General features: G+C 38.4%; 2 protein-coding genes across 8 annotated transcripts in view; both read left to right on the top strand.

The window, feature by feature from the left end:
• The window catches only part of USP3 (ubiquitin specific peptidase 3), a 104,389-nt gene extending 90,872 nt beyond the window's left edge, over nucleotides 1–13,517 (top strand). For 5 of the 7 annotated variants that reach the window (XM_031955422.1, XM_031955424.1, XM_023497779.2 and 2 more), the window contains 4 exons: nucleotides 8,317–8,435; nucleotides 8,750–8,863; nucleotides 9,050–9,117; nucleotides 13,095–13,516. In XM_031955422.1, the coding sequence (XP_031811282.1) occupies nucleotides 8,317–8,435; nucleotides 8,750–8,863; nucleotides 9,050–9,117; nucleotides 13,095–13,260 (467 nt within the window). In that variant the 3' untranslated portion in view covers nucleotides 13,261–13,516. Of the gene's footprint in view, nucleotides 1–8,316; nucleotides 8,436–8,749; nucleotides 8,864–9,049; nucleotides 9,118–9,974; nucleotides 11,855–13,094 lie in introns of those variants that run through there. The other 2 variants (XM_023497765.2, XM_031955423.1) reach the window with 2 other exon arrangements.
• Nucleotides 13,518–19,462: 5,945 nt separating this feature from the next.
• Nucleotides 19,463–23,173, top strand: FBXL22 (F-box and leucine rich repeat protein 22). Its single transcript, XM_023497898.2, has 2 exons — nucleotides 19,463–19,887; nucleotides 21,834–23,173. Exons 1-2 carry the CDS (start codon nucleotides 19,553–19,555, stop codon nucleotides 22,168–22,170), a joined length of 672 nt encoding a protein of 223 aa, XP_023353666.1. The 5' UTR covers nucleotides 19,463–19,552; the 3' UTR covers nucleotides 22,171–23,173.
• The last annotated feature ends 483 nt before the right edge of the window (nucleotides 23,174–23,656 follow it).

Here is a 23,656-nt window from a genome sequence, read left to right as displayed (position 1 = left end):
AAAATATCAGAGACCCTCAAGGTAAAAAGCGAAAAAAAAAAAAAAAAGTTACAATCTTGAGAGAAAGGCCACCCCTAACAGACAAAGTGGCAGTAGAGGAATGCAAAGCACAAACTACAAAACACAAAATTAAATAGACCCTAAATGCAGAAGTCCCCTCCCACCTTTTTTCCCCATTATCTGGGGGAATCTATTCCCCAAAACAAAAGAATAAATAACTCTTAATTCAAATTTCCCTAGAGAAGTGCTATACAAGCAGATATTCTTGGATGAGAATTCTGTTACCTGAATTCCCAAAGCCATTATGGTACTTTAAATGCTAAGGCGGGGGAGGGGAACAGGAGGGGAAATGTTCACCTAAGACAGTCGAACACCTTCAGCTTTTTAGCTATAGTTCAACTTGTTATTGATACCATTCAGTCCCTTTTCTTTATTAAGGGTAAAGGCAGCTAAGGGTATAGCCCAGCGTCATGGAATACTCCCTTCCTTCTGAAGAAATTGCGAGTTCCACTGAGGAATTTGTCTTTTCCTATGCTTTCCAACTCCATTTCATCTTTACCATCCCTTCATTGTCTGTAATCTATTCCCCCAAATAAATCTACTCTTTTCCAGAGAGAATGGTTATCACAAACTCTTCACATGACTGAATCTCACTTTTTGGTGCCTGCCATCATTTGATGACAATCCCCACACCAGAGATCACATCATGTGAGGACCAAGCCTGGAATGGGACATGGGCCAGTTTTCTGATGTCTTTGGCAATTTCCTTCACTGCCTGTTATCATCAATTCTCACATGGCAAAAATTTAATTTCCCACAAACTCCACCTTCTTCAGCCAACAAGTAGTCTAATACCAATCTATGCTGGATTACTGCTTATCTAGTCTGAGTGGCCTGGCCTGCTCATACATCCAGTGCTTTTGTTGTCTGGTTAGTAATTATTTGGACCATGGCCTGGAATCTAGTGAGCCTACAAATTGTACCTCCAACTCCCATATGGGGCCATCTATCATCTCAATCATTTGTGTCCCCAGTGAGGAGTGTAGGTAACCGAAAAGTCAGCAACAACAGAAATGCTAAAAGAAACAGACATGTATTTAGCAACAGATAGATGATTAGATCAAATATCCACCTACTTATTTAGAATATAATGACCACATTTTCAGATAAGAAACTACAAGATTTGTACTTGAATTGTGCTCATAGTTTCTACTGAACACTTGCCCTGTTCATAGAAATTTGCTATAAGAAGAAAAAGTAGGGACATGATTATTAATAAAACATTGATCTTTCAAGTCTCAGCCTGAGAGTACATACATGACAGGATAAAGCATGCTTAGCTAATTGTATGCAATGACAGTTCTGCCTTATAGCCAGACTCGGGAATAATCAGGTGGATTCTTATTCAAAGGAACACCACAGGAAAATGAGTCAGAAGGATCCCACCTTAAACAGAGGCCAAGATTGTCCTCCCAATTCTTCCCCAGATACTAGCCTCCACTTGTAACAATTCAAGATACTTTCCTCTAAGTAGCTTGAGGCATATTCCTTTCAGACGGTGGATTATTGGCTTGATGATCCATTAGACAATCATATCTGAATCCAAAACACCAAATAATATCAGCTACAGTCTCAAGAGATTTTTATCTCAAATAGCAAGTCTCATTAATTAAAGCTTTAGGTGAATTTAGTTCTCAGAAATTACACATCCCAAATAAGTATTACTATAATCTTACTTTGATAACAATAAGAGATCTATCCTAAGAAGTTCACAGCTTATCTTCCTATCTAGTAGATGGGTTTTAAACTGAATATTACACAAATCATTTTATTTTAAGATGCTCAATAACCAAATCTATATCAAGATATGTTCAGGTATTGACCATGTTCAAAGGGACAAAGATATAGACTACTGTTCCTCAGAATTTCCCTAAACAATGGGAACAACTTAAAATGACTCAACACAATCAATTAAAATTCACAAAGAATATAGAATATACTGTCCTAATTTCACATTAAAGAACCCTATTAGAATTAACATTAATTATTCCTTCATTCTAAAAAATATTAATTTAACTTCCCTCAATCAAGGAGTCTATAAGCTTTTCTGGAAATATAAATAACAATTACAACACCATATTAAAAATTCTTCTGAGCACAATTAATCTTTCCCCCTTCCCCCACCAAAACATTCCTAATTGCAAAGTCAATTTTAGAGGTTATAAATTGTCCTTAACAGTCCGTTCTTGAGGTTTCTCCTCACAGATCCTTTAAGCCTGATGTTCTCATCCTCCAAATTGCAGTCTCAGTTATCCGTAGCATCTGGTAAGGTCTTTCCACTCTCTTCTTCCAGGACTTTGTAAGCACCCATACTCCTGGAACTGCAAATTCCAAAAGTTGTCTGGATCAACAGTCATTGCTTCCCAAGGGCTAAAAGGGAAGAGGACACTGCCAGTATCTAATTCCTTAAAAACTTATCCTTTGTTTCAAAAGAGAGTCTTTCCCTTTTTCCTCCCAAATAATCCAATCTCATATAGGGAAAGTCCTAGATTATTTCTGGGGACAGTTCTAATTCTTTAACAAAGCAATAAACAAATATTTGGTCCAAGGCAATTTAATAAACAGTTTCTTAAGAATCTGATTCATTCTTTACAGTTTTCCTGATAAGGGCAGATGCCCAGGTGTATGGAAATACCGCTCAATTTGCAATCCCTCCCTATTATTTCTTATAAAAGCTTAGCAGTAAAATATGTTCCTTCATCAGAATGAATAGTCTATACCAATCCATATTTCAATACAATTTGTTTCAATAATGTTATTCCATTGACGTCTCTGAAAGCAGCAGAGCTCAAGGGAAAAGCTTCCACCCATCCTTGGTGGTGTCATTTCATTAAAATCTAACTTGAATATTTTGGAGCCTTCTTTAGGGATGTGTGGGACAGTAGCAACCACAAAAACAATCAGAGACTCAGAGTAAGAAAAAGCAAAAAGGGGGGGGTTTATTACAACTTGCAAAGAAGGATATCTTCCTATCTGACAAGTTGTTTGTCAATAAAGGAGGGCAAAGTAAAAACTAAAAATACAAGATTAAATATCCTGAATGCAGAAGCCCCCATCCCTCTTAGCCTGGCCTTTTCTCCCATTGTTTGGGGGAGTCCAGACCTACATTCTAATCAGGAAATCTAACTCAGAAATGAGAGAATTTAAAAAGAGGTACTTAAATGCTAACTAATTAAGATGTGGTGGAAAACAAGAGGGCACAAACTACCTGCAACTATTTTAGCTATAGCTCTGTTTTTATAAAGTCTCAAGTCACAATTAAGGTATAGTTTAAGACTATATTCCAATGAAAGTGTCTTAGTTAATTCCATATAGACATATTACATGCTTTTCAGACACAATTTGTTGTACAATTACATATATCCCCATACACCATATTTTATTGCTTTTACTTATTTGTTCAAGAAAGAAGACAAACCTTAAGAATATAGGTAATATCTAAATAACTTGGAACCAAATTTAACAAAATTTATATCCCATGTCTAACTCGGCTGACAAAATGTTAAAGCACAGCTCATAGAATTTTTATAAATGTCCAATTTAGCAAGCAACATAATAATTAGGAGCTATAAACATGTGACATCTTTAGATAAGTTACCAGAGAACCAAAATTTTTTAAACTAAAAATAAAATACAAATTTCTAGTAGCAATACTTCAATAACAACATGCATATATTTCTAAAATCTTATACCAGAATAAACAAGTTCACAATTTTAGCACATACCAGTTAATAGGGATCATCTCATACAGTTTCATTATCAAAATTCCAGTTTAAACACACACAGCCCCAAAATTTAGGGTGGCAGAAAACTGACCTTTGAAGTCCATCTGCAGGGCTTTAAGAAATTGGTAGACTTTATGACCTAAACCCTGGGGGAGAGGGTCAGAGAAATGTGGACCCAGGTGTCCAACTACAGGTTTATGGCTCAGTGATTAGCCTACCCTCAATGCCCGAGGGCTATGTTGAAGATGTTGGGGCACTCCCCAGAGGAGTCCAGGCCATCCAGGTATGCTAGCCTTGACAGACAGATTCCAGAAGCCTTTCCAAAGGAGAAAGGCTTAAAAATACAATAGACTAACTCAACTGAAGCTGACTGATAGTGCCAAGCAACTTAAAACTTCAAAGACCCTAGAATCTGCAAAAAAAAGGTGTTTAGCAGTTTTGTAATTTTAATTATTTCTACAGATCCAAACTGGCCAGTTCTAGGTCCACAGAAATGTCAATTTTTTTTTCCTTTTGATGTGGCAGTTAAAAACTTAACCCATCTCAGAACTATTCCTTCCTCACTCTAGCTAAAAGCTATTTTCATAAGTCCAATTGTGTACCAAACAAGTGCTTTTTAAAAATCCCAAACAGCCAGATCTTTACCTTTGTAATTTGGCTGACTGAAACACAGAAGACAAAACACACATACTACTTTTCTGAATCAGATCATGTTCTTGCTCCCACTTTGGGGTAGAAGATAGGAAGAGAGTCCTGGAGTAGAAGACAGGAAGAGAGTCCTAGAGCTATAGGAACCAGGCCTGACGGGTATTGAAGGATTCTTTGAATTTATACCAGGCCTCAGAGGATGGAGCAGAGAACCTACCCAAACAAAACAACTGTATTTAATCCCTATGTATTTGAGTACTTCATCCCAATTCTTCCTAAAGGGCCATCATCCCAGGACACTAGATTAGATTTTTAGAGCCAGCTAGATTATTCCTTTCTCAAGGTTCACAGTATCTTATCCTCTTTATGGAAGACTCACTCACTTTTACCAAAGGAAAATGAGAGGACTTCAAAGGGAAATTCTCCCAGTCACCAGGCATTTCTTGGCAAAGGGAAAGTCCTTGTAGAGACTTGAACCACCTAGAATCTATTCCCAACCCACCTTCCATCAGTTTCTTGCCCTGCCAGGGTCGTGCACTTATTTGACTGACTGATTTCAAGTGTTTCTCAGCTGGCTTATCTCCTGGACTGAATTAATCCTCTATCTTTGCTAGCCCACTTCCATTTTTGCTTTCTCTGAGTGTCTATCTTTGGGAGTTTGCCAATCAGGACAGGAACTCCCTAGCTGAGTCCAAGGACCACCAGAGAACTCTTCAGAGGGCGCCTGGCCAAGGATTTGGTAGGGCAGAGACCCCTCACAAACAGGAAATATCCCAAACGTGCCCCCAAACTGTGTGGGATAATGACCCTTAACCAAATTAAAATCAGAGACACCCTCAAGCTAAAAAGCAAAAAAACAAAAAAAGAATTTGTTACAATTTCAAGAAAAAGGGTAACTTCTAACAAAGTCAGTAAAGGAATAGTAAAGGAATGCAAAATACAAGATTAAGTAGACTCTAAATGCAGAAGCACACACCCATCATCTGGAGGAGTCAAGGCTTAAAACTAAACAGGGAAATCTATCCCAGAAACAAATAAATAACAAATTCTTAATTCATATTTCCCTAGAGAACTTGTTACCCGAATTCCCAAAGCCATCATAGCCTTTAAAAGACATACTTAAATGCTAATTAAGAGGGGGGAAACAGGAGGGGAAATGATGAACATCTCAGACAATACTTAGAGCTTTTTAGTTATAGCTCAACTTGTTATTACAAAGTCTCAAGTCATAACTCAAGGCCACATTCCTATGAGAGGTCTTCAATCAGTTTATCCTATTCAAGATGGTGATGTAAAAACTATAGCAAAAAAAAAAAAAAAATTAGATTTAAAAAGAAAACGTCTAGTTAGATGCCAGATTTAGAGACAACAAAGGTATACAGTTTCAATATTGATGTCAAGGCAGAAATCCAGGAGCCAATATTTCTCACTTTTCTTAAAGGAAGTCTTCAGAAAAGCCTTTGGGTTGAACCCAAAGGAAGCAAGCATGTGAGAGAACCTACTATGTGCACAGCAGATATTTGAGTACTTACTATGTATAGAAAGCAGTATGTTAAATGAGAGATGAAAGAAAACTCTCGGCTCTGAAGAACTTTATAATTTCATTGAGAAGATATCAGTAACAATATCAGACAATCATGAAATGTCACAAGGCAGCCTAAGATCTACAGCTTATGTACCACTGACATTTTGAGTTTGTACAAAAAGTGTAAGACATAACCCCTGGTCTTCAAAAGCTGAAATCACATTGATACTAGAGTGTAGGGCATTTTCTTTTCTTTTTAAATGTTTTTAATATAGGTATTATAAATTAATTTTTTCCCCAATGACCATATATCTCTTTTTTCTCCATCTCTCTACCCAACTCACTCACAGTTAGGAAGACAAAGCAAAAGAAAAACAAAGTCATGTAATTTTGTTGATAATAATTTGACTTTCCTTGATTTAAGCAATCTGAAATTGTGGTTTGCTTGTTATTTACAGCAATATGCAGCAGCTTTCACATGAAAGCCTTAGGACTATTTGGGGTCAGGAAAAATATTAGCTAATTCATAATACCATTGAAATGGAAATTATCCTTTAAATTTCCTGTGGAAATATTCTTATTTATTGAAAACTACTTTTACCTTGTGTGTGAAGGACAAATATTTGGGATAGGAGGAACAAAATGAGTGCTATGAGGATTTTTAAAAAATCTTATCAGTTGATTTCAAGTGTAAAGAAATTTTAGAAAGGTATGCTCATTTTCTTTTTTCTTCAGTTTCCCAGCTATTTAAGCTCTGTGCCAGACCTCTCACTTATGGTAAATAAAACAAATATAGGCATATAAATATATATGCCATTTCCCCTTCTTTGTACCTTGTCCTGTTTATAGGTACAATGCCATAAATGTTCAGATAACAGAAGACAAATGCAAATCAGAGCTTTAGTAAATTAAAAGATTAATACCTAACTAGAAATTGGCACACTTTGTTGAGGGAATCATCAAAGTTATTAGTGATAGTTGTCCTGTGTTCTAAGAGGACCAAAGTGACATCCCTATATCTTGGAACCATAAAAATGGAATGGCCCTTAGAGATAATTAACTTTCTCAAGCTCCCCTCAATGAGGAAAAGAACTATTTAGGAATATTAAAAATTTATTGAGTATCTGGTACTAGCTAAGAGTCTAAGAAATAGCCCTAAATTCTTACCTGCATGGAGATTATAAAATTAATTGGAGAAAGTCATGCACATCCTAAAGTGAAATAGCTTAAGAAAAATGATACAAGCAGATACAATAAAATGGTATAAAACTGCTGTATGAATGGTGGCAATAATATTTAAAAGGAAAATCACTGGGTTTTTTTTTTGTCTTGGAAATCTTTATGAAAAAGTTGGGAAATGAACTGGAATTTATTTAGCTAGGTGAGCAAAAAGTAGGCAGGTGAATGGTATTTGAATAGGGAAAACAGTTTAAATATGACATGTTTGAAGGACTGAGTAAACTAGTCTGATTGGAGTAAAGGGTCTCTTGTAGGGTAGTTATAGAGAAGACTAAGAAAGGTAGACTTTCAAAATTAAGGTCTGTTGCTTACAATTTTGGAGAGATTTTAAATAGTGCTTCATAAAATATGAATTACCTTATTTAGTGATTTCTGTAAGGAATTCCCCTAAGCAAGGACTGTAGATCTTGGACATAATTTGTCAGCAGTATCCAAAGATCAGTATTTTTCAGAGGACTATTGGTAATCTATACTGCCCACCTTCTGACAGAGTGATAATGGATTCAGAATAAGACATGTTTTTGAACATGAACAACGTGGGTTTTCTGTTTTTCCTTTCAAATTGGTAAGATAGAGGTTGGAAGAAGAAAAATTGCTTGTTAATTGAAAAGTAAAATCAAATATAAAAATAAACAAAGGTGATTCGAAAATTGAAAAGGACCAATAAAAATAAGATTTTTTAAAAATTGTCTGGATCAGCTGGACAAACATCTATGCTACTAGAGTGGACTGTGATCTTAAAGTAGTAGTGTCAAACTCATGCATAAAAATCCTTAATCTGGTCCACACCAGATTAAGATGTAATTGGGAAATGTTTAAATAAAATACAACATAAATCATATTTATTTAAGGGTTTCTAAGTCAGTATATGGTCCCCAGTTTGAATTTGATGCCACTGCTTAAGGAATTGGACCTCTCAAGCACTCTCCTCTTCCAATAAGTAAAGTAAAATAGTGGTATAGTATAAATATCTCCTTTAATAATATAGGTTATTAATGGAATTAAATTTGGAACTTTATGTAAAAATAAAGGCATGACTGGCTGTTCTTAAAAATATTCAGATGTGGTCTTTGTGAAAAGCACCATGTTATAACGTTTTTGAAATCAATTTCTTTTTAGACTGTCTTCGTAGTTTTACAGACTTGGAAGAACTTGATGAGACAGAACTATATATGTGCCACAAATGCAAAAAGAAACAGAAATCCACCAAAAAATTTTGGATTCAGAAGTTACCAAAGGTAAAACCAGCATTCCATAAAATTTCACAAAGATCATTCAGACTGTCAGTTCAAAGTTAATTTTAAATGTCCTGCTTTTATCATAACTTTGGAAGATGCTCAGAAATGACTTTTAGAATTTTCAGTCAGTCAAAGTTATACACCCCACAGTGTATGCAGGAAATGCTAAGAAACGTCAAAAAGAAACTGATGAGTGATAGATAACATTCTTACCTCTTATGATAGCAGCAACAGACATGGGATTTTTCATGAAAGGTGAATGAAATGTTTATGAACAAATATGTCCTTTTTTCCTACTCTATTTTGTCATTCAGGTGCTATGCTTACACTTGAAAAGATTTCATTGGACAGCATATCTAAGAAACAAAGTTGATACCTATGTAGAATTTCCTCTGAGAGGCCTAGATATGAAATGCTACTTATTAGAGGTAAGGTGTTTATTTTCAGAAAGACCTTTATTAAAATAAGACGTTATTGTTGTTATTGTTGTTGTTTTTACACCAAGGATCTCACTATAAAGTCAGGAGTGGATTGATAGAGCTATCATATTGGTTTATTTGATTACTGGTGTCAGTTGAGTCCTAAGGATATGTTTTCTATCTCTTGTTTTAAAGCCTGAGAATAGTGGTCCAGAAAGCTGCCTCTATGATCTGGCTGCAGTTGTTGTACATCATGGCTCAGGGTGAGTATTGGGATTTTCTGTTATTAGATGTGCACACAGCACTTAGAGATGTGAAAAACTTGTGCTAGAATTTTGATGTTTTTGTTCTACTTTGAAATACCTGAATTTTCTCTACAAAGCCTTTTCCAGTGCTCCTCCCAAGTGCTCATTACCTTTCCTCCTTAAACTACATCTTCTTTTGTACATGTTGCTTTCCTCAGTAATCTGTAAGCATCTTGAGATTTAAGCAAGGATGTTTATTTTCAGTCGTTGTATCCTGAGGGCCTGACCCAGTGCCTGGCACATAGTAGATACTAAATAAAATGTTTACTGATTGAGTCATTAATTTTTACATAAATAGATAATGTTATAATTTTCCACTTTGCCAGCTTTAAGTAAAAGAATGTTTAGAACTTGCAGTGTTCTGAAAGTGAAAAATAGGCTCAGAATTTTATAGCATCTGTATTCAGAAAAAGGTTTTATGACTTCTCTTCTCCTTTGCTTCCATCAAATTATAATTTACTTTACCCTTCAATTGTAAGTGGAAAACTATAAAAGTTACTTGTAACAGAAGATGGCTTCTCTAGAAAAGCTCTACTTTTTTTGAAATACCTTTCCATTGCAGGTTTGGTTTAGATTTTTTTTTAAAATATAGTTCTGACTGTATCCTTTCAGCCACCCTAAGGACTTGGTAGTTTCCCACCAGCTTGGTGGCTATTTATGATGAATTCTTTGTCTGTGATAACATATAAAACCATAAAGATCTTTTAAAATGACCCTAAGTTTTATGCAGAACTTTCCTTTCTGCTGTAACCAAAAATAAAGAATACTATGAATCACATACTTTAAAAATAATCTGCAAATATTGATGTTTTCAGCCTGATAGCTTTGTCCTGTGATCAACAAATGGATAAATTACTAGAGGAATCAAATTGTAATTATCATGGCATTCTTGCTTGAAAGGAAACCAAAAGACAGAAAGCAGTTGTAGCTAAAGGGAAAGATGGCTCACAAAGTCTTCAAGAGAGGCAAAGATCAAGTCAACAGAATTGGCTTTATTAAGCACCATCCAGGGAGAGGAGAAACATTTCTAGGATATCTTGTCACCTTGTGTTGTTCATTTCATATATTTCATTTAGGAATTAGTGTCTGATGATAAGTATTTTGAAAAAAAATTTATTTGTAGCCAATGTTCTAATCTACAAAGAACTTGATATTGATAGTATCTGCCACACTATAGCAATATGCATTTGTGAAAGACCTTTTTGAAAGAGTAAAAAAAAAAATTAATAATAAATATATGTATATCACATTGAGATCTTGTGTTCTCTACTTCTTTCAGTTAGTCATGTTATATAAACAAACATTAAGTGCAGGAAGAGACACACACAATTCTGGACCTGACCTAAGTGTGATTTGTTTTTGCTTGTCTGTTTTTATTTATTACAAAGGTTTTGTTGTTATTGTTGCTCTTTCATCTGAGCAGGATATTTGAAGATAAAGGTAGTGGTGCCAAAAAAATAAAGATGGGTCATTGAAGCTTTTTTTTTTTTTTTTTTAACGTACATAAGAGTACACAAGTTCAGAAAAATGCTGACAAGCAGCTTTAAAGGTAATATTGAATATTATATATATTTTTCAGAAAGCTATACATGATAGATTGAAGGTTTCTTATAAAAAGACTTCTTTGTGTATGGAAATGTTCATTCAGAAAGAGGGTTAAGTTCAGATTATGCATAAATTTTTTAAAAGTATGTCTGCTTTAGAGTATTAACTTCTAATTCCCAGTCCAGTATTCTTTCCACTGTCCTACAAAGGTACTAGAGTAAGGAACCAGGAAGGCTGAAGACCTAGAAGCCTAATGTGTATACAGGTGCTCCCAGAAGTCCTTCTAGGGTTCTAAGCTAATAAAACTTTTTACTGACATTTCTGCAATAACCTGTAATCATGAAAGCACTTAGATCTAAAGCGTACCAAACAACAACAAAAAATGAAATTGATTATATTTTAATAAAAGGGAAATTTTTACTGATGTGGAGGTCATCCTTGAATCTGTTTGTCATTGTTCAGTTGTATCTGATTTTTTGAAACCCCATTGGGGTTTTCTTGGCAAAAATCCTAAAGTTGGTTTGCCATTTCTTTCTCCAGCTCTTTTCACAAATGAGGAAACTGAGGCAAACAGGGTTAAGTGACTTGCACAGAGAGTCTTACAACTAGGAAGTGTCTGAGGCTGGATTTGAACTCAGGTCTTACTCCGGGCCCAGCACTTATTCATTGCACAACCTAGCTGTCCTATAATCTGTTTGTACTCAAACAACTTGTGTAGAGCAAAGATGAAAATGAATAGAAGGAATAAAAATCAGAGGGAGAAAAGCTATAGCATTCATTTAAAGTAGTCACAACCTGATCTATTTGAACAGATTGTATTGATGCTAAAAAGTGGTTGGAAAAAAGGATACTGACACAGAGTGCCATTTCATAAAGCAATTTAACAAATAAAGAGAAAAATGGGCTGAAGGTAGAAAAGAAGTGTCAAGATTTCAATGAGGAACTCAAGAACAATAGAATCAGCACAATTAGATTCTAACAACTGGGGCTGGATGTACTTATAAAGCAAATTAAAATGGTACCTGAAAAAAGCAAAATTGGAAAAAATAGACTAGACAGAGAACACACTGAAGAAGTTCATGGTGGAGGGAACACAATTATGAGGATTGTGAAAGTGTAATATAATTCCTAAGGTATTTGAAGGAGAGAGTAATTCCAAAAAGTGTGGGAAAAATCAGACTTTATGAAAAAAATTACTGAGATCAAACACTATAAACCTATCAATCTTCTTTCTCTGTATAAAATTATTTATGAGAACCTACTCTACACACATCAAGTGCATCCTTGGTAAGATTACAGAACGGAACCAGGTAGCCTTTTGCTAGTGATCATCCATACTAGACCATATGTTTACCATCATATAATTAACTGAAATAAGTGGTGAATCCAGGAGTTCCTACTGTGCTTACTGTTTATTTACCCTTAAAAAAAAAAAGTCATTATAGCATCGTGCTGCTTTAAATGTTCTCACGTTTAATGTGTAAGATTCTTTGAAATATACAGCAGTGATAAATTTGTTTGGTCCTCTATTTTTAATCTAAATTTTAGTAAATACAGCAAGAAATAGGTTAGGAAGTATATGCTTGCTGAGTTCACCATTATCATGGAGGTGACCAGATTGTGGAGGAATCCTTGATGGATGATGAAGTCTACCATGATGCTGATCACATCAAATGGTGAAATACGACTGAACTCGATCCATGAGATCTACAATTACCCTAAAGCATTTGACCTCATTCTCCCCCTAGAAAAAGTCAAATGATGGAGAATAAGATGTAGCTAGAAACAAAAATATTTGTACATATGTATGTTTATGTGTGTAAAAACGAGCACAAACTATGCATACACAAAAAAGGGAATAGGCTGGATCGCCTTCAGATAATTGCCAGATTTATTGGTCTCACACTTCTCCGTAAGACAAGGACCCATTTGCTGTGTCACGTTATTCTGCTGGTGGTGTGGTAGAGCTGCCAGTTCTGAGGAACTAAAAGGTCTGAATCAGAATTGAGAGTCATCCCAAGAGGTGAGCCATGTGAGCACCATGTTTGTGTGCAGGCTGTAACATGACAGACAAGCATTAGAAGGGGAAACGGCATCAAGCATGTCATTAAAGAAGGGGAATAAAAAAGGGCTGGTCACCTGAGGAGAATAAGGCCGGACAGACCAGCTGACTTCTCCTGCCCATCCTTCCCTCCCCCAAATCTGGTCCTCAGGCTCCTGGTCTCTGCGCTTCATGCCCACCCCAGCTCTGCCAGCATCTACCGCAAGGTGGGCCCTCACAAAGTACTTAACACTTGACCTGCATTTCTTCATCTACAAAATGGGAGTTGGGCTAACTTTCATTTTTGTGCACCTTGGTTATTAATCTCCCTCCTTCCTCTTGCTTACAGTGTTGGTTCTGGACATTATACAGCTTATGCAACTCATGAAGGCCGCTGGTTCCATTTCAACGACAGCACCGTCACCCTGACTGATGAGGAGACTGTGGTGAAGGCCAAGGCCTACATCCTGTTCTACGTGGAGCGCCAGGCCCGCTCTGGCTCTGAAAAGCTCTGATCTGCCCTCAGCATCCTGCGTTAAGTCCCCCGGACAAAGCATTTCCAATTTTCCACAAATACTTGATCCAAGACTATTAATTTCATTGTGCACTTTTCAGCTTCCTATCGTGGGTTTCATTTAGTTGTGTCAATGGTAGCATTTGACTTGGGCACAAACTAACTTTTTTTTAGTTTTACCAGAAAACCCCAGCAGACATTTTGATTTGCTGCTTTAGTTGTGGTAACTCAGTGTGTATATATATATATATATATATATATATATATATATATATATATATATATATATACACACACACACATATATACATATGTATATATGTGTGTGTGTGTGTATGTATGTATATGTGTTTATATATATATATATATATATATACAAATGTATATGTATACATATACATATAGTTTCATAAATTTAGTTCTATTTGACTTTTTATATTAATGTTTCAGTTCTCACTTTCTTAAGGCACATTTACATCAGGCATTTTTATTACCATATGCAGCATTTTTGAAGAGCAGTGGTGAAATTCTTGCTGCATTTTCACAGCTGTAATATAGATCAGGTTGACCCTGTAAATCAAGAATTGTGCTTGCATATATGACTCTATCCCATGAGATCTACTAGTGACCTGAACAGTCATTCTTTGCCTACAGAAGAGAAAGAAATTGCATCATTAAAGAAGACCAGGTAACTGCTGCTAAAAGCATTAACCTTAAATAATTGCTGGTTTAAAATCTGCCCTGCAGATTCAGATTATTTAGGGGTAGATAGTAAGGCATTAGTAACTAAGTTCAGTTACCTTGGAAGTGAATTGTCCTTCCTCAGTTAATGTTTGAAGAAATCCTCAAAGTTAATTTTTAATGCCCAGAATGGGTCTTGTCATTGGCGTTTAGAGATCCAGCTAGACCTTTGCCTTCTAGAGCTGTATGTACTCTTGATGCCGTAAGGATAGGACTGGTATTCAGGCCTATTTTCTAAAGGCTGTGCTCCTTTGGGACAGCTTGGTTGAGATGTTATCAGAGCTGAGCTTCTGAGGCTTGACTATTAACTTACGAAGTATGGAAGAGGGTGCTTTGATTTCTAGAACTCAGAACTTGAATGGAACATTGACCCTGCATCAGGACCTTTGTGGTCAAATTGAAAATGTGCTTATTGGATTGTATAGAAAAAGAAAGTCCACTCCCAAGGGCAAGCTCTTGTTTAAAATTGTTTTCTAGAAAAAAGAGAAAATGGAGACCCTTAGATCTAACTCTCAAGTTGAATTACAGACGCAGATTTCATTGGTAGCCGTGTCAGTACTCTAGGTATCCCCTGTAATCCAAGGGCATTATTTGTATTGGTGGATAATGCAGAGATGGAAGAAGAGGATGCTTGAGTACTTGGAGAATGTAGAAACTTCTGAAATTAGCTCATGTGTATTCACATCACATTGATTTTTTTCTTTAATCCTTTGTTCTAGTGCTTTTTTCCCCATTTTCTTTTCTGAAAGTTGTAATGAAGGACTGAACTTGCTAAGGAAGCAAGCAGACTTCTGAGGGATGATGTCTGACCAGTCAGATTGAGACATAAGAGTTATCTGGAAAGATGTCACTTTTTAATGACTTCTCCCACTCCTACATTTGAAACTGCCAGGAACCAACATGAGAAAGTCATTTCTATTTCAGTATTAACAAGTTTTGTCATTGCATAACACACTTGCAAGATGAATGCTTGAAAAGGAAAAGCAGCAAATGCTCATCACAAACATCAAATGTTATTTTTCTAAAGAGGCTGCATTACTGACCTTCCCAGATCTTAGAAGTGAAAAAGTCTAAAACCTTAGGAGCTATTTGGAAGGAAGAAAAAAAGGGAAATGTCGGTCTGCTTAGAAATATAACTTTCTCCCATTGTTCTTTAGAGATGTATAAATATGAAAATACACCTGGCTGAGCCTGACATTTGACACCCTTTTTCAGACCATTTTGAGATACACAAAAGCAGAGTTGACTTTATTGTGCTTTAATAAGTGGGTCAGTGAATAAAATCATTTGTTGTTTTGAATTGGATATTCCTACTCTTAGCAGCCTTGTCTTCTGTTTGCACCCAAATTGCTGTTCTTTATAAAAATGGTTTGTTTTTAATCACTTAAACCTACATGACTTGGGCAGTGTACCTTCTGATGGAGGAAAATGGCTGTAAATCACACGTAGTTCTGTGTGAAGGTATATGTGTGTCTGGGGAGAAGTAATGCAGGGGGCCCTGAGATCTGGCTCCTGCCTGACCTACTATTGCAATGCTTTGTTGCATACTATCTCATCACACGTTTTCAATGTTGTCGTGAAGACTTTTTGGAAAGGGGAACTGAAACCATTTGGGTTAATCGGACAACAAACTTAGCTGCATAGTTGAATATACCAGTGATGTAAATGTGCCTGTTTTGTATTTTAGAGATTTAACTGTGTAATCTTTGTCACAATTATTTTAAAAGCTGATTCTGTTTTCTGTTCTCCTCTTGGGCTTTTTTTTTTTTTCCCCCCTCTTTTGGTGCCATGTTGTCTCCTTTGTGTATATATGGCCTCTGGCTAGAAAGCACCAGCAAGGCTGATGCATTGAGGTACATGCCTCCTTTGGAGAAAAGCCTTTAACATCCTCCCACTGCAAACACAGATGTGTGATACAAACGATCTGTTTGTGGCAACACAGATATCTCTCCATGATGGAGAAAACTGCTTATCCACTGTATTCTACTCAGTGTGTAGTGATGACAAATGTAACCGACAATTGAACCAGTAAAGTATACCGTCCCTCTTTTGAGTGTTAAAAATGTAAGTTGCCCGTGAAACTCAGTCAGTCAGTGGGGTTTCTGGGCCTGGCATTGGGGCATATTTATTTCTCAAAACCGTACGTGTCTTTTTGGTCTCATTGTTCTGATGTACATAGATCTCCCTTTCCCATATTTCTTGTCCTTCCTCCCTCCCCTAAGCTACTTCAGGGTCATACGGGACTAGGTTTTCCTCAGCACACTCCCCTAGGGGCAGCCGGTTGTACCCAGGAAGGCAGGAGCATCCCCAGGCAGGGCGTCCCTGCTGTCTGCTGGAGCCATCATCCAAGTATCCCCACTGAGCGCAGGAAGGCAAAGGACTTGTGTGCCACGGCCACGCTCCATTCCACTGTCGCTGTATCTCACCCAGGGCCTGCTCGCCCGCCAGCTCTGCTGCTGATGTGCGCTCGAGGCCCCCCCAGTCGTGTGGTGCTGTAGATGTCATTGTTTGCCATTAAAATCTAGCTTGTGTAATGCAGAAAAAAAAATCCTTTCACTGCGTGAATGATCTCCTTTTAAGTTGTACTTTATATCTTCTTTTTCTTCTTTGCCAACTTGAGATGTTTTATGGAAAAGTATCATTAAAGATCTGGTCTCTTTTCTTTGACTATTAATAATTTTTAACACCCTTCAGTGGAACCAACTAGGATCCTCTGTTTGTAAATCCTCCCATGCTGCTGCTGCTGACAAAGGCCGGCTCCCCTGAGGTCGTGCGTTCCCCCTCTGGGGCCCAATGGCCCATAATGAGGGAGAAGATGGGCATTGGGAACAACAGCTAGCACATGGTGCTTTACCAATATCTGCCCCAAGATGTAGGTGCAGATGAGGAAGCCAGGGCAGTTTCAGTGACCGTGAGTTTATGAGGCCGGATTTGAGTTTGGGGCTAACTCTTAGCCCAGCACTTCACTCTGGTGGTGACCACCGGCCGAGATGCAGCTAATCCTTGCATGGAGCAGTCAGCATCCTGGCTACTCTGTGGTCATTCACTAAGTGAAATCATTTTTCTCTTCTTTAAAGCTATGAAAATGTTTTGTTTTTGTTTTTCCCTCAAGATGGTAGTTATGAGCCCCTGCACTCAGGGACCAGTTTATATATAGTCTTGAGGTAGGAGAGGGACGGTCACTGATCCTTTAAAACAAAATTGCATTTATCTTTGGAGAATAGGTAAACGTGCTCTCTTCCTAGCTGACCTCCTCCCCCAGCAGAGGGGAATACTTGGAACAGTTCTGCTTCTCTTTGGAATCCCTTTCAGTCATTTCCCTCAACTCCTAAGCCTTTCCTGTGGGAGAGCCAAGCACAGCTGTGTTCACAGAAGGGTCTGGTATGAGATGCTGAGGAGTTATTCATAAAGTGACGAGAGAAGAAAAAAGTGAGCAGAAAGGAGCTTCTGAGATAGCTAACAGTCCTTCCTTTTGTTCTGCTTGTGATGGAGCATTCAGATGCACCGGGCTGGGCACCTGTTATTGCTCTCCCTAGCTATTTCTAGAGGATAAGCCATGTCTCCTTGTAAGGACAGAAGCAGAATTTGGCATTTATGTACTATTCTCACAAGTGTATGATCATTCCCTCTGATTGTAGTTTGGACATATGTGACTAGATAAAACTTACAGCTTATCCCCCGTATTATGTCTACTGGTCTTGGATCAGGAGGATGAAAGTTCAAATCTGGTCTCAGACACTTAGTAGCTGCTCACCTGTCTGTCTCTCAGGGTGATTGTGAGGATTAAATGAGGTAGTTGTAAAGAACTTGATATAGTTAGTACCTGGCATGTAGTAGGTGTTAAATAATGGCATTTCCCTTCCCCTGCACACTGGGATTTACAGTCACAAAGAAAGGAGAGACTTGAACATCAGCCCTGCTTGTCCTTAGTTTGCTTTGGAGCAAGGACCATAATTGAGAAGTCAAAGAAACATGACCAGAAGAGCGCTGCCAGACACAAGGAACGATTGAAATGTTCTGACTTAAATGCTTGGAAGAAAACCCTTAGCTGCACCACTCCTCAGTGAGGAGGGATTGTTTTAGAAAGGAGTTGGGAGGGGGAGCTTTCAAAGAAAGCTCACTAACAGCCGGTGGCCTCATAGCCTACTTTCCAAGAAGAAAAGGTCCAGTTAGATTGAGACTAAAAAAAAATATATACTGATACCAAAATTCGACCTGTCTGAAACTTGATATCTAGTCATTAACTCTTTCCTTGGGGAATGATATTCTGGTTGTGGGACGTGCTCTTGAGGGCCCAATCTCCCAGAGGCCTTCATTAAAACCCTTTCTTTACTCAAGACCTTTCCCCCTGAACTGGATATCAGACAGAAAGTCTTCAGTGGACCCCAAGATAACATTTTAAGATGTACTTTTACATAGGGGCCGGGGTGGTCAGGGAAGTGAATGACTTGTCTATAAAACATAATGGATGTTTAATAGCATTAGTTACTTTCTTAAAGATTTGAGCATAGTTCCTGTCCTCAAATCCAGCAGTATCAGTGTCCAGAGTAGAGCTCATCTGTCACTTGTTCATGTCAAATCAAGAGTGAAATGATAAAAGTTCAGTTGAACATTTGTTCACCGAACAAATGTTCCCCCCCTCCCCCTAAATCCTAGATTGGATATAGTTCTTGGGAAATTATGGTGTAATGTACCAAGTCACACATTTATGCAAATTAGAGGGAAAAAAAGCCAATACAGTATATGTTTTGAAAATAGTTAGGTTTAGAATCATGTACCCCAGGCTCTCTTAAGAGACAACCCACTCTTTCTGATAGTTTAATCAATTGGACTAAAAATAAACCTTGCTCCACAAGCCAAAGACAATGTGTGTTAACTTTGTGGGATGTAGTAGGAGCAGTCTAGAACTGACCTGGAAACAATCAATCATCTCTCTGTGGAAAGCAAAGACGGAGGGGAGGAGAAGGGAAAGAATCACTGGTTCTTTTAACAGACTGGGGGAACACAATTCTAAAAATAGTCATAATCTACTCTGCTTTGCATAGGACAAGCCTTTTCCTTTTAAGGATGTAAATGAAATTTTATATTTAAACAGTACTCAATATTCCCAACCTCACAATCTTGTCCACTTGAGAGTTAGTCAGAGCTTATTTGAAAGCTCACTAGAGGTCAATGATCCCTGATACACGGTTGTTGATTAAAAGGAAAATAAATCCCATTTAAGGGGGGAAAAAAGCATTTTACTTGATTGGCAGATCTGCTAGGCTTTTAAAATGCAAACTGCCTTCACAGGTCACCCATATATGTCTGGTTTTTTTTCTTTTAAGCAGACACACACACACAAACCTTCAACACCAGTTGTTGGCCAAAAATAAACACCATTCCTCAACCATATATGTCCACCAGCCCTGGCCCAGGAGGAGGTAGGTCAGGCCCCCCCCCCCCCCCCCCCCCCCCCCCCCCCCCCCCCCCCCCAGACATCTCAGCATAGCAGGCGCCCACAGCAAAGCTGTTGCTTCTCTCTTTCCTAACAAAGTGCTTTTGTTCCCACCATGCACATAACTCAGCTTAACCGGGAGTGTCTTTTACATTTATTTTCCTTCCTGGACAAGGACAGCAGGAAGAATTTAGCAAAGACTTGCTCTCAATTGTGGGATGTGTTTCTTGATCCTTTGCTCTGGCCGCTGCTGCATTTCAATTCTCTCATGGAACTGAAAAAGGATAACTTCCTCTTGGGCCCTGCTTTAAGGTGCTTGTCGATTTGCTGGCATTCGAGCCAAGTAAAGGTATGCAACGTTGAAGACTGGATGAAAAATGCCTTGCAGAAAGGTGTATGCAGCACTCACGAGCGCCTCGCCACTGACTTTTTAGTCAAAGTTTGCCACAGGTAGGTGGAGTGTGATTGATCAACAGCTGCCTTGTTTGTAACTCCAATCCCAAATCTTTGGCAACAAATTTCCTAGAGGGAACAGAGCTCTTTAGAGGTCCACCCCCACAGGGAACCTCCCAATTGACCTAGAAAGATTGGTTGAGGTGCTTTTGTTTTATTTATAATTAATAAAAAATCTTCTTGCATTGCAATTTCCATTTAATTTAGGAAAAGCATACGGCTGGGTAGGCTTTAACCAAGAGAGCAATCTCAATCATACCGGGCAGGCGTGGGTCACAGCTGTCGTAATTTGTGAACATATTTTTTTCCATACTTAGATTAGAAGTATCAGACTTTCACTTTCCAAGACAGGGCACTGTCCCTCCCTGCCTCCCCCCCCAAAAAAACCCTCAGCTACCACTGAGTAAAAAGTAGTGACCAACATTTCAATACTTGAAGGGAGAAATCAGAAGCGTGAGGAGGCAGAGACACAACATGAATAACTCAAAAGTAATAGGGAAGAACAGCTTTGTGGAGAAGATAAGACTTGAGAAATCAACTGCACATTAAGACGGGCAGGCCTGTTTTGTCACACACTGGACTTGCTTATTAAGTTCCAGAGAACCATGACCCTCAGATGTCATAGTCAATCAAATTAGTCCAGTCTGGCATCCAGAGATCCCGATGGGAGGAAACTAGCATAAAAGAAAAAGTGCCTTATAAGAAGTCTGGGTTGATTTTAGTCACTAGTGACACATTTCCTATATGGAAAAATAGTTTGACAAACATAGTATGTAACCAACCAGCTAATTCTCCCCTTAAAATTTGGTCTATAGAGAATATGAAAAAGAAGGAACCTGAGGAGGAAGTAGAATTCAGTGTCCATCTTTAATCAATAAAAGACATAAGTTAATGCAGTTTCTTTAGAGAGTGCAAGCCTCCAAAAACCTACAGATCAACCAAATTGGTATTTCACTTAAGCAATCATGAATTTATCTTTTGTCCCATTTCCCATATCCAAAGGCAAACCCAAGTCTTTAACTGTTTAAAAAAAAAAAAAAAACTTAACCTGATTACTAATTGCAAAGGAAAATTCAACTGGCTTTTTATTATTGATGATGGTTAAATCCAGATTTTCCTAGCTAAGTTACAGGATGACAATGTCAGCTCCCATGCCTTTCTTCTAGAAAACATTAAATCAATCTAGAAAGGGAAAAGGAGAAGCAGAGCAAGTCTTGAATTCATCCCTAGTCAGTGTTTTCAGCTGATGAAGTGTTTATCAGACAGCATTTATGAGCACATAGCAATGAACAATCCAACAAACTTTACCTCTTTTTGTAAAAAAAGGAAATACTTAGGATTGAGGCAGGGGGTGTATCTGCAATTTGTGCGTTCTTAGTATGGAAGAAGAAGGCTGAATCCATTTTATCTACAAATGGCAAATGGATCAAGCCACATGGTTTTTCACCCCAGGAGAAAGCTCAGCTGGAGCTGTCAAGATACAATGCTGTCTGCAGGAGGAATTCTCTGGAAAAACCTGGTTAGCCAAGCTAGTGAGTGATAATTATTCTTCTGAGTGACACACAGATTTGAGGGGACAGAAAAGGGTGAGGATGAATAACTTTCTCTTTGTAATCCTAACCCTACATCGGAAGAACAACTAATTGATAAATCTCATTAAGAAATTAATTCCCATTGTTTAGAGGAAACGGCTTTTGAAGCAACAAATTATTTTTCTTGGCTTTCAGGTGCCAACCAACAAAATGAAAGCAAATCTCAGTTAAGAAGGAATAGGCTCCCGTCGGCTGCTTTAATAACTGTCTTTCCCGAGGTTGGAGGGGGAACATCCTCCACCTTATGGCAAAGACAAGCAGCTTTAGTTGGGAAAACCCTTCTGTTCACTGATGCCCAGAAGAGAGTCTGCTTTGGCTTGTTTTTACTCTTCCCTTTACTACATCTTCCAGGTGTCCCAATCTCCTGTCCTTGACACTCTCCGGCTGTGGCCATGTCACTGATGAGTGTATCGCATTATTGCTTCAGAGTTGCCCCAACCTCCACACCCTCAAACTGGAAAACTGTGTCCGGATCACCAACCGGACGCTGGCTGCCGTAACCACCCACGGGCGCTCTCTGAGGACCCTTCACGTGGATTTCTGTCGCAACGTGAGCCAGTCGGGTCTGCGGCGGGTCAGAGACCAGTGTCCTTGGCTAGTTCTGAAAGCAGAGAGAAGTGCAGACATGATCCCAGACATGCTCCCTGAGGAAAAGTTCATCCAAGACAGGACGGCCAGAAAACTCTGAGAGAGACTCCGGAGGCCTCCACCCCTGGCTCGGAGGTGAAACCTTCTCATGGTGGCTTTGAAGTCTGAAATGATTCCTCATGTTGTAGGCAAGTTTTTGCCACTTGGAATAAGAGTCGAGGAAATGATGACAAAGGTATATTTTCTGCTGCTAAGACTGGGCCCAAGAGTGGTGCCACCTGAACCTGGATCAGAGAGTAGCTGAAGCAAAGAGATGGTCCATCCCCCCAGAGGAATTTAGTCCTTTCAATCCTCAACACTTCAGAGTAGCTCTGAATCCCTTGGCAAGTCCTAACTTCTTGGTCCTCAAGTTTTTTCATCTATAAAGCAAGAATTTTGAACTAGATAGTCTGGAAGGTCTCTTCCAACTAGAACCATCTGATTTCCTTCTTAATTTGCATCCTAAGACTAACTTCGTAAAGGAAAAGCATTTTGCTTCACAAGCTTTTCCTGAACGTTCTTCTCTTAAACAACAGACACAAACATGCTAAAATTTGCAAAGGGTTTTACACATATTTCCTTTGAACCATTTAAACCAGCAGCTCTCTGAGGTAAAATAATATATTGTTATTCCCTTTTATGGAGGAAGCACCTGAAGCACAGAGTATATAGTGACTTGTCCACTTAAACGAAGAAGAACAGGTTAAAGCGATGCCTTATTTAGTGAGAACTGACCCAGTGTGAAGTTCCAAAGTTCTTACCACATTTTGGTGAGCTTGGAGTTATAATACATGATTCCTGACTTTATTCAATGCTATTCATAATTCTCAAGGCTGTCCCACAATTATTTGTTAAAGCTGCCCCTGGTCTCAGTTCATCAGAACCCAACCCCAGTCCCCCTGGTGAGTATGATGGGACCATTATATGGCTTTTGGGAAGCTTGGACATCCCAGAAAATGCTTCACTTTTGGGTAAACTCTAAGGCTTAGAGTCAGGGGTCCTCAAACTACAGCCCGTGGGCCAGATGCGGCAGCTGAGGATGATTATCCCCCTCACTCAGGGCTATGAAGTTTCTTTATTTAAAGGCCCACAAAACAAAGTGTTTGTTTTTACTATAGTCCGGCCCTGCAACAGTCTGAGGGACAGTGAACTGGCCCCCTATTTGAAAAGTCTGAAGACCCCCCCTGCGTCTAAGCAGGCTGTCAGTTCTGAAGCCCAAAACCCATGAGGACCCAGGGTGTCCTTCACTGGCCATCAATCTAAACTGCTGTTCATCACTTCAAAGCTGGTGCTGGGGAAGGGAGGGAGCTTTACAGACTTCCCATTATTGTTTATAACTTGTGTCCCATTAGCTCGGCCGGATCACACTATAGTAGCAAAATACTATTAGGCAATCAACAGGAATCTGGCATCACACCAGCTAAATGGGATTTTAAAATGGCTGCCATGGTTACGGATTCAGAAACTCTATACTTGACCCCTTGAAAAATGTCAACTCATTTTCCTAAGTTTCCAAAATCTGCTTATGTTTTTTTACTCTTTACAAA

Source organism: Sarcophilus harrisii, chromosome 2 (assembly GCF_902635505.1).
Source record: "Sarcophilus harrisii chromosome 2, mSarHar1.11, whole genome shotgun sequence".
Taxonomy (NCBI): domain Eukaryota; kingdom Metazoa; phylum Chordata; class Mammalia; order Dasyuromorphia; family Dasyuridae; genus Sarcophilus; species Sarcophilus harrisii.
Note: the sequence above shows the minus strand (reverse complement) of the source record. Positions and strands in the feature narration are given on the sequence as shown.